This window comes from Solanum tuberosum, unplaced genomic scaffold, assembly GCF_000226075.1.
Source record: "Solanum tuberosum cultivar DM 1-3 516 R44 unplaced genomic scaffold, SolTub_3.0 scf00065, whole genome shotgun sequence".
NCBI lineage: Eukaryota > Viridiplantae > Streptophyta > Magnoliopsida > Solanales > Solanaceae > Solanum > Solanum tuberosum.
Window position 1 is genome coordinate 1147788 of NW_006238992.1, and position 11597 is coordinate 1159384.

The window sequence follows — 11597 nt, forward strand, 5'->3', positions numbered from 1 at the left end:
TCATGGTAACGTTTTAGATTATTTTTATTTTAAAAATTCAACGGACAAAAACTGACGGAGTTGACGATGTTAAATAAATAAACGTTACTATGAGTAACGTTTTAGGTGTAAAATGTTACTATGAGTAATGTTTTAAGTGTAAAACGTAACCCACATATTTTTAAAAAAAAGTGAATTGTGGTCACGTGGACCTTTTATTCATTCATATCCACAAATGTCACCATCCAAACAAAACAAAAATACCAAAAGAAAATACAGAAGGAACTTTCCAAAATACATTGGTTAGTCCAGATCTACAACTATGGTGGTTTTGAGAAACCTTCTTCTTTCACTTCATCTCAGCCCCTTCAGCTTCTTTCCAGGTATGTGTCCAAGTCCATTTCCAAGATTTTGCAGCTACGAATCGAGCTCCCTGACGTTCTTGTTCCTCTCTTTGCAGCGAGGTAGTCACCCTTGGCGGCGATTGACCGGAATACTAACGACCCCAACATCACTCAGATCCAACTCACTGGTGACTCGGGAGTTCTCAGTAAGCAATTTAATCTTTGTTGTGTTGTACTCCACCATGTCTTGTATCATTCCTTCTTTTCCTTAACTGTTATTGTTGCAACTAGACGGAGAGATCATCAATTTTATCTTTGAATCCCTGTATGAATGTTATATTTTATTCCTGTGTATGCTCTGTTCACTGATTCTTGATTGGCCTAGTTCAGGTCAAAACCTAATTTCGTGGATAAACGGTAGCTCTTCTATTTCAAAATCAATTTTGGGGATTTCTTGTTATATCGAGTTTCACGATAAATTATGGCTATAAATCTTTCGAAAATCTTGGAATGAAGTTAGTTTTTCTGTGTTAGAGCCTTGAGGTATGTTTTTTTTTTCCTTACAAAATAGTAGAAGGAATGCTTGAATTTTAGAATTTCTATCTTCTCGAATTTACATCGTTTTGGTTCTATAGAATAATCACTCAAGAAATTCTGATTTGTATGTTGTGTTTTCATTTTGAATTGATGCATCTTGTTGATGCAAAGAGAAACAATGAAAAAAAATGTTCACATGAAAATGGAATGGAAGACTATAACAGGTTGACCTGCAACCGGCCTCTATTAAAATTGAGTTCATTTTCCAAATTTTTAATGAAACATTAGGTGACAGTACATTTATTTTGATTTGCTTGTTATATTTTGAGCTAACATTAATATTTAATTTACTTTCATACGTGTTTTTCATTTTAATAGATACGTATATGGTTGGTTATAGTGCATACCAATTGGATCCCGGTCCACTTGAACCATCAGTATTAACTCAACAACTTACCCATAGGTCACGGGATATATGGGATGGAAATGTTAATATGATTTTAAATACGAGGAGGTGTGATGGAAAATTTTGGGACCTCGTAAAGAAATATCCCATTCATCCACGAGTCTTAGAAGTGATTGAATTATCAGGATTATATGGTATTTATAGATCAAATCGACCTAGTATTGATCGTAGCTTGATCACTTCACTAGTAGAGAGATGGCGTCCTGAGACTCATACGTTTCACTTTAGGACGGGTGAGGCGACAATCACGTTGCAAGATGTAGAAGTGTTGTATGGCTTACCTGTGAATGGTGATCCAGTACTTGGTGATGAGTCGATAAGGACCATAGGGGATTGGCAAAATATTTGTCAAAGATTGTTAGGTTTTATTCCACGTCCTCAAAACTTCAACCGTAGTAGCCTCAAGGTAACTGCACTTAATGCACATATGCTCGAGCAACAACAGTTACCTAACTTGGCAACACAAGATATGATCAATCAAATGGCTAGATGTTACATGTTTTGGATGATTGCTGGTATGATGATGGCAGATACATCTGGAAATTATTTAAAGCTTATGTTCCTTCCTATGCTCGAGGATCTCAGTGTAGTTAGCTCTTATAGTTGGGGTAGTGCAACCTTAGCGTGCTTGTATCACTTTCTCTGTAAGGCCTCACAGAGTAACCAAAACGAGATAGCTGGATTTCTACCACTACTCCAGGTATACTTAATAACTACATCAATTATTTATAAATATTTCTTCTAGTTTATAATCTCATAATTATATATTTATATATTATGTTTAGATTTGGGCATGGGAGAGAGTTACTGTCCTCAAACCTCAGGTAATAGCACAAAGGGACACCGAAAATAATTTTCTTGCTGGTTTACCTAGGGGTCCACATGCTACTAGATGGTTTGCACATTTTAGTTGGACTAATACCACTAAGCATGTGTTGAAAGTTTTTAGGGATGCACTTGATTCCATGACAGAGGATCAGGTATGATGGTATACAGGGTTTTCTAAATTTTTTTATGTATATATTGTAGTTGAAACTCATTTCTTTTCTCTTTATGTAGTTTATTTGGGAACCATATTCGGATGACTTAATTGAGAATCTTCCTGACTATTGTCGAATTGGACGAGACATATGGCGTGTTAGAGCTCCAATTTTTTGTTGGGATGTCGTCGAGGTTCACTTGCCTGATCGAGTTATGAGACAATTTGGATTGAAACAAACGATACCAACTCCATTTCTATTTGACGCCACACATTTTCACCATGATCGTAGGGGCAGACCAAATACAAATTGGAAGTTGGAGCATGCACAATGGTTGCCTTTTTGGAACCAACGGCTTCAATATATTTGTGATGCACCGTTCAATCGTGAACCACTTCGATATGATGACCCTTACCTTATTTGGTTCAAACGCATTACTCGTCTTGTTATCGGTAATCCTACTCAGCGTCCTCAACAACAAAAAGGTTATGTACCAAATTCAACGGCATATGAAACAATGGTATGTATTAGATTCCGTGTGTTTGTGATTTATCTTTTGAGGATATATCAATGGCAGGGTAAATATTACTTCTTCTCGAAAATTTTGACTTGGAAAATTGTTACCTATGTTTTTTCTTAGAAAATATTATACAAGTGCTTCAGATTGATCTTTGTTTGAGCATCTGTTAGAAAAAAGAATCGAAAATGCTTGTTAGAAAAAGAATTGATCTTTGTGTAGGTGCGTCATATTCATTCCATGGTGGATAGAGCGAGAGCACTTGGTGATCAGCCATCAATGAAGGATTTATACATATTTCGTGCAATGGTCCGGAATGAAGGAGAAAAATGCTTGACATATGTGCACGAGGCTGATAGGATTAATGTACAAGCCGATTATAGAAGAGATGAGTTACATGATGATCATTTACATTCCCCTGTTCGTAGGTGAGGAAAAGGTGGTGTTGCTAGTAGGATGGCTTGTGCTGTTGAGAAAGGACGAGTGCCTATTGAAATGGACGAATCAGTCTCCGAAGATGATCACACAACTTCTGATATTGGTTCCATTTCAAGGGGCTAAACTCAGGAGTTCACTCCTGGGGCATCAGGTATGACATATCAACCAACAAATACTGATATTGTCCCATACACGACGTCACAAATATTAAGGAATCCAAGTCTTTCGTCACTTGAGAATGTATTTGGTGGTTCTCGGCATCAACATTTTAAGAATGCCCCCAACTTTAATTCATCACCTGGGCTGCCAATGTCCATTGAGACCCCTGATGTTGTTAATCATTTGGAGGACTCCAACAATAATATAGAAAGTAATGAGTTGGATAATTCCAACGATGAAGTGGAGAATGCAAACGAATGTGGTGAACCATCAGTGAAGGAGAAGCGTACGATTTTTCCTAAGCGTTGTGGGACTGGTATTATTAACATCTTTATATTATTTTTTGACATAAATGCTCCTCTTTTTAATTGAATAATTTAAAATTACCCTTGCTTGTCAGGGAGTCACTATCTTCGCCAGCATGGCAAAAAGAAACAAGCAAAGACAAACAAAGAACTGTAATTGAGAGGTGTCATTGTACTCGTCCTCCCCCTCCTCTCTCTGTTTCTTATCTTCCCTTTGAATTATTTGGTTAGCCATTACTTGCAGAGTTTATATCTTATGTAGATATCATGGAACTTTTGTTCAAGGGTTTGGAGAATGATTAGGCCTTGTAGGAAACAAGGCTGTGAAAGTTCTTTAGTCAAAGAATATTCACTGTAACTAAGACTGCTAATATCAAGAATGAATGCTACTTAGATCTTCATTAAACTTTTATAAAGGTTGTCTTAATTTCTTTACTGTGTGAATTTTTTTTTCCTTGTAGCTGTTAGATACAGTTGAAGAATAATATATTACATTTTATCTATGCTTTAACTAGTGATATATTCTCTTAAGTCAATCATTGTAATATCAATCATTGTGCTGCTCCAAGCAATGTGAGTATTAACGCTTTCATTTGCTGAGAACTGTTCAAGATTTATGGGTTTTGGGACATGTTCTACAGTGAGATATTTAGTTTGTCTCCTGAGTATTTCCATTATGCTGTAGACCTACTTTGGGTCCTGATTATATTCTTTGTTCCAGTTTAATGATCTCCCCTGCGAGCTTGTGCAAAGCTATTTAGACGAAGTAAATGACATCAATTTCTGGCGTTGGATTTCAATTTTGGAGTTTCTACTCGAGAGTTGTGTGTCCCGGCATTTATTGGACCATGAAGTATTGAAAGAGAAAGAAGTGAAAAATCATGTAAATCAATCTTGTATTAGCTGTGTCCAATTATATAAATCAAACATTTCGAGTTGTTTGAAGTATTAGCAATCTGAGCATTTCTAAGTTAAGTTTGTTTTTTCCTCTACATTTCTAAGTTTATGCAGTAGATAACTTTATGCACTAATAATTTTTCCTCTATTAGCAATCTGGAAATTAACACTGTTAAATTGCTGAAACAGTACACTATCAATGGTAAAAAAATGTAAATGGAAGCAGTTAAGAAAACAGAGAGTTCATCTTCTTCAGAGAACTTGCATTGAAATCATCTGTAAATTGGATTGTCTAACTACAAATGAATGAGACTAGGACCTTTTATACACAAAAGATTCTACTTACTTATAATCTCTAACAATCTACTAACTACATAAAATATCTTCTAACAAACTCTAACTGATTCGTCTGCCAGCTCAGCTCAACTAGCTGCAACTTGTTTATCATAGTCGTAGTCCTCAATACCCCCCTTCAAGCTAGGTGGTATGAAGATGTTCTTCAAGCCTAGCTTGGAAACTAGATAAGAGTGTTGTGCAAAACTGAGTCCCTTTGTGAGGATATCGGCAGGTTGTTCATGTGTGGGCAAATATTGAATCATCACAAGTCCAGCTTGAACCTTTTCCCGAATGAAGTGACAGTCAATGTCGATGTGTTTAGTCCTTTCGTGGAAGACAGGATTAGCTGCGATCTGAATGGCAGCTTTACTATCACAATATAAAGAAACAGGTAAAGACAATGGCATATCCAGCTCCTTGAATAAACCAGTTAACCAAACTATCTCAGCGACAGTGGAGGCGAGGCTCCTATACTCTGCCTCTGCATAGCTTCTGGAAATGGTAGGTTGTTTCTTAGACTTCCAAGATAACAAAGCACTTCCAAATTTAATCATATAACCAGTAATGGATTTCCTAGTGTTAATGCAAGAACCCCAATCAGCATCACAGTATGCTTGAAGTGTGTTTGCTGTCTGAACAGCCATATAAAGGCCTAGACCTGGAGCTTGTTTCACATACTTCACCACTCGAACAACTGCTTCCATATGAGAAGCCTTAGGAGTATGCATGAATTGGCTCAAATGCTGGACTGCAAAGGATATATCAGGTCTTGTTATGGTAAGGTATAACAACCTTCCAACAAGTCGTTGATATTCAGTAGGGTCTGCTAACAAAGAATCAGCACCTGAACTTCCAACATGTAGATCAAACTCGTGTGTGGTAAGCTTCAAATTCATTTCAACAGGAGTGACAGATGGTTTAGATCCTCCCAATCCCAAATCAGAAATGATCTCAAGGGCATATTTCCGTTGATGCATCAGCATACCACCTGCATTTCTGGCAAATTCCATGCCCAAGAAATATCGCAAAGTTCCCAAGTCCTTAATTTTGAAGTTTGCCTTGAGTACTTGTTTGGCATCAACTATAAGTTGTGGACTGCTGCCAGTAATCAACAAATCATCCACATATATAAGTACAATCACAATCCCATTTGCAGTCTTCTTTATCATCAATGAATAATCAAGATGGCTCTGCTGAAAACCAGCAGCAAGTAAAGCAGTAGTGAGCTTTACATTCCACTGGCGAGAAGCCTGCTTCAGCCCATATAGAGACTTAAGTAACCTGCATACTTTAGGATCCCCTTTCTTATCATGCTGAAATCCTTGTGGCAATTGCATATAGACTTCCTCAATAAGATCTCCTTGTAAAAAGGCATTATAAACATCCATCTGTTGAATGTCCCATCCCTTGGAAACAGCCAAGGTCAGAACAGTCCTCAATGTAACCATTTTTACTACAGGAGAGAAGGTCTCTTGGTAATCCAGGCCTTCTTTCTGATTATAACCTTTTGCTACTAGCCGAGCCTTGAATCTTTCTATCTCACCACTAGCTTTATATTTGATTTTATAAACCCATTTACAACCAATTGCTTTCTTTCCTTTTGGCAAAGAAACAACCTCCCAAGTTTTGTTATCCTCCAATGCTTGAATTTCTTCCTTCATAGCATGTACCCATCTACAATCATTAGCAGCCTGATAATAAAATTGAGGTTCAGTCTCAACTGATGAACTAGCAATGTAGCATTGATAAGTGGAGGAAAGGCAACTGTAATCAATGTTGTCTGAGATAGGATAAAGGCAATTGTTTGATCTACTTGTGGAGGCAGTAATGAAATCTTTCTGCCAAAGAGGTGGTTTACTTGGCCTGTGAGATCTCCTTCTCTCAGGAGAAGGATGCAAATGATCATCAGGAACAGCTGAAGGAGGGGAAGCTACGTGTATAATTTCTTCACTTGTTATTGTAGCAGGTTGGACTGCATCTGTATCCTCAATAGGAGAGGAACAGGTAGGTGAAGCCAAGAATAATGTTGTATCAGGTGGATCAACAATGCTGGGGATTGAAAAGGAAACACTGCTTCATTGAACACCACATCCCTACTAACAAAGAATTTTTTATGCTCAAGATCATATAACTTGTAACCCTTTTGTGTAGAACCATAGCCCATCAAAACTGATCGAATAGCCCTCGGTCCAAATTTATCAGTTTTGACTAGATTTGTAGCATGACATAGACAACCAATCACTCTCATGTAAGACAGGTCAGGAGATCTCTTATACATCAATTCGAAAGGTGATTTATTGTGCAACACTGAAGAAGGAATTCTATTGATAATGTGTACAGCACTTAAGACACACTCACCCCAGAATTCAATTGGTAAGTGACCTTGAAACCTCAATGCCCTTGCAGTCTCTAAAATATGTCTGTGCCTTCTTTCCACTACACCATTCTGTTGTGGTGTATGTGGATAAGAACTTTGGTGCACAATCCCATGACTCTTGAACAACCCATCACACTGAGCATTAAAGAACTCAGTACCATTATCTGATCTGAAAGTCTTAATTTTCTATCCAAATTGAGTGTTAATCATCAAAATGAAATTCTGTAAAATAGTAGAAACATCAGATTTCAAGTGCATTAAGAAAATCCATGTCCATCTTGAATGATCATCAACCACTGTTAGAAAATATCTCATTTTATTATGTGTAGTAGCCTTATAAGGTCCCCATACATCCAAATGAATCAAATCAAAACAATTTTCACTTCTACTTTGACTAATAGGAAATGGCAATCTAACTTGTCTTGCCAATGGGCATACATCACAACTAGGTAGAACAAGATTTTCTGGACGATCAAACATCTTAATTTTCCTAAGCACACTCATAGGGATGTGACCTAGTCTCTTATGCCACGTTTCAGCTTCTTCACATCCTTTAACAGCTGCCAGTGCCTTCTTTGATTTATCATGATATTGGTATGGTCTGGTAATGTATAAGCCATCAATCTCTTCACCAATCTCCTTCACTTTCCCAGTGAAGAGATCCTGAATTATAAAGAAATCAGGGAAGAAAACGACACAACAATTTAGTTCTTTAGTGAGCTTAGACACTGAAAGAAGATTGAACTGAAAAGTGGGCACACACAACACATTTTTAACTACATCACCTCCTGTTAATTGTGAACTGCCTGAGTGTGTAACAACAGCTGAATCCCCTGTGGGGAGTTGGACCTTTCCTGGGTGAGAAACTGATAATCCATGATTAAGTAGAGCTTTATTACTAACCATATGATCAGTAGCACCACTATCTACTATCCAAGATGAGCTATGAGTAGGACTGTTACAGTGAGAAGAACCAGCGAAAATACCTGCTACATTTGCACTGGATTCACTCAGCATGGGTTTGTTCAGCATGTGAAGGATATTGTTATATTGACTCGGAGTAAACTGTGGCACAGATCCAGGTCCAAAATTTCCAGCAGTAGATCCAGGACTGTATCCATTTGTATTTCCTGTAAATTGCATAGGAGAAACAAAATGGCCAATACCATCACCTGTATACTGCATTGGGTGATTGAGATTATTGTTGAAACTATTGTGCTGCATTTGAGGCAATGAAGGTGCAGTAACAATATTCGCCTTCTTTTTTCCTTTGTAGTCTGCAGGGTAACCGATGAGTTGATAGCATGTGTCTTTTGTATGACCCTGCATATTGCAATGTGTGCAGTGCTTGAGCTTGTTGCAATTGGCTCGAATATGCCCTTTCATGTTACAAAAATCGCAGTACATATTTCCTCCTTTGTGAAATCGATGAGAATTACCATTACCACTTCCATTACCAGAACCTTGAGATCCAAAACCACTGCCTCCAGGCCTGTGAGTGAATAATGCAGTTGGATCAATCGTTTGTCCAGATCCACTTAAGGAACGTTGGCTTTCATCCTGAACAATCATTGCATAACACTGATTCACACTAGGAGATGGATTCATCATAAGAATTTGGCTCCTTGCTTGCCCATAGTTATCATTCAACCCCATAAGAAACTGAAGTAATTTTTGCCTAAGCATACTATCAGTATAATCAACTGATTTTGCACAGTCGCAGGAAGGAGGTGGGAGTATCGAGTCATATTCATCCCAAAGATCTTTCAATTTTGAATAGTAAACTGAAACTGGAGAAACTCCTTGAACATGCGTAACAATTGCTTTGTGGAGATGAAAAATACGTGACATGTTTACCTTGTCGAATCGTTCCTTCAAGTCATTCCAAACCAGAGCTGCATTAGATCGAAACAAGATACCACTAACCAGATCTGTGCCTACATTATTCATCAACCAAGAGAGGACCATCGCATTGCATCGATCCCACTGTTTCTTCTCCAGTTCTTCCTTAAAATCATCTCGTCGAAGACTGCCATCAATAAATCCCATCTTGTTCTTCGTCAAAAGGGTTAATTGCATAGCTCGACTCCATAGTGAGTAATTTTCCATCCCTGTGAGCTGGATTCCAATCTGCACAGCTCCTGGGATATCAGATGTCGATAGATACAGAGGATGATTGTGGTCGATCTTCGTCGCCATCGCAATCCTTCAACTCTGCAATATACTGAAAAACAAATTGGAGATGCGGAGAATTCACCCAGAACTCTATCAATTAAGCTCTGATACCAAAAGCTTGGTTTTCCAGGAGTCTTTTAGTTTTTAACTAGTATCTTTTATTTTTCATTTACTTTATATAGTGGCATGAAATAAATTTAAATGGAGAAACATGGTCAGTGATGATTCATATACCCACACGTAATTGATATTGTTGATTGGAGCTGCTGTCTGCATTTGGTTGTGTCCTGCATCTGGTATGACTTATTATTTGGTTGCTAGTCCTTTTCTAAATCTCTGTTTTTATTTGGTTTTAGAGTCTCATGCAAGTGATTGGTAGAACTGGTGGATGTTGAAAGAGTTTTTTTAGTCATCTGGTGATTTTCTTTTTGTTGGTTAGATCCACTGTTTCTCATTGATTTTTGATATTGGGAAACAAAATAAAATTGTGTATGAGATGAGTTTTATGTTGGTTTTTCTTCATGTGATATAGTAAGCAATTAAAGATTGTTGCTTTCTTTTGTTTTGTGATGCAAGTTAGATAAGGGGTTAGCATTGCTGCAATTATGATCTAAATTTAATTACGATTGGGACATCGACGCCTATCATGTCCAGTCTGCCTACATAATCCACAAACTCGCTCATACATTGTAGAACCACGATCCATTTCATTAGGTATTCTAGTTGTCCTTGGCCGATTAGGACGACGATAGAATTCATTACTTCTCATTTGTAAAACTTGGAGATGGCCAATATGCCTCATGACCAATAGGTGAGAATGACCCAGAATATGTTGCAACATAACTCTCTATTGTGAAATGCTCGCTAACAAAATTTCTAGCTAGCCCTCCCATTCTATCAGTTACCTTCATGACATATGAACATGGGAAGAATAATTCTCTATTGTGAAATGCTCGCTAACAAAATTTCTAGCTAGCCCCCCCATTCTATCAGTTACCTTCATGACATGTGAACATGGGAAGTGCAAATTAACCCATTTTCCACAATCACATTTTCTTTCATTCAGTGAAACACAATAAGGATTACCACCAGTTCCATCAACTTGTATAGATCTAACCTCGTATATCCCTGTGGGTATATTCCAATAAAAAACAAAGTGCCTTTTTGAACTTTCATAATTCTTCTTCCACTTTATTTTGAACCTCCCAGTCCATAATTCATTTTGTTCTGCAAGTTGGTGCGCTATTTGAGACCTACGGGTATACCGTTCAATAGTTTGCTCCAATGAAAGTCTAACCATAGCAATGACAGGCAAACCTCGTGCTTTTTTCAACACTCCATTGAACGACTCTGAAAGATTTGTTGTCAACACTCCCCATCTTTTTCCACCATCATGGCTAACAGTCCATTTGTCCAAGGGAATTTCCATGAGGTATTCATGTGCTTCGACATTTTCTTCTCTAATCTGCCACATCAAGGATTCAAACTTCCTTACTTGATGGGCTGAAGCAGCCCTCCACATCAATCTGCTGAGGTCCTTGTTTGGAAATTTAGATTGAAAGTTGCTTTTCAGATGCCTTGTGCACAATCGATGGAAGGCTCGAGGCTCTTGAAATCGCCGCAACTCCTGCAAACTAGTCAAGATTCCTTTTGCCCTATCAGATATAACACATACATCTTGTCTACTTTTTATCACATGTGCACTCAAATTTCTAAAAAACCACTTCCATGCCTCTTTTGACTCTTTGTCTACAATAGCAAACGCTAAAGGAAGAATGATATCATTTCCATCAATTCCAACAGCAATTAATAATTTGATCTCATACTTTCCATAAATATGAGTTCCATCTACTGAAATAATAGGGCGACATGTTTGGAATCCATCTATGCATGGCTTGAAAGCCCAAAATACAAATTTAAAAGTTTTTACCTCTGATGAACTCATAGACTCTTCGTGTTTCCATTCCACAAATGTTTCATGGTTAAAGTGTTGAAAAGATGCAAAAAATTTAGGTAGGTCACTAAATGATTTCTCAAAGTCACCATACACCAATTCAAATGCGCGTTGACATCCAAGCCACGCTTTT

At 37.7% G+C, this 11597-nt stretch overlaps 2 protein-coding genes across 5 annotated transcripts; one reads left to right on the forward strand and one right to left on the reverse strand.

Annotated features, from left to right (window-relative positions):
• The first annotated feature begins 223 nt into the window (after positions 1–223).
• Positions 224–4717, forward strand: LOC102598260 (serine/threonine-protein phosphatase 7 long form homolog). Of its 4 annotated transcripts, none has more exons than XM_015307822.1 (7): positions 224–362; positions 440–866; positions 1239–2026; positions 2112–2306; positions 2386–2826; positions 3046–3736; positions 3821–4236. In XM_015307822.1, the coding sequence occupies exons 3-6, from the start codon at positions 1247–1249 to the stop codon at positions 3253–3255; spliced, it is 1626 nt and encodes a 541-aa protein (XP_015163308.1). In that variant the 5' UTR covers positions 224–362; positions 440–866; positions 1239–1246; the 3' UTR covers positions 3256–3736; positions 3821–4236. The 4 variants fall into 4 exon arrangements, with proteins under 4 accessions (XP_015163308.1, XP_015163309.1, XP_015163307.1 ...); XM_015307823.1 differs by adding an exon at positions 4447–4717 and having other exon boundaries at positions 225–362; positions 440–2026; positions 3821–3889; XM_015307821.1 differs by having other exon boundaries at positions 225–362; positions 440–529; positions 714–2026.
• Positions 4718–10268: 5551 nt separating this feature from the next.
• On the reverse strand, positions 10269–11455 carry LOC107060213 (uncharacterized). The gene is made up of 2 exons (XM_015307808.1): positions 10508–11455; positions 10269–10415 (listed from the first exon to the last, which is right to left on the reverse strand). Exons 1-2 carry the CDS (start codon positions 11453–11455, stop codon positions 10269–10271), a joined length of 1095 nt encoding a protein of 364 aa, XP_015163294.1.
• Positions 11456–11597: the final 142 nt, after the last annotated feature.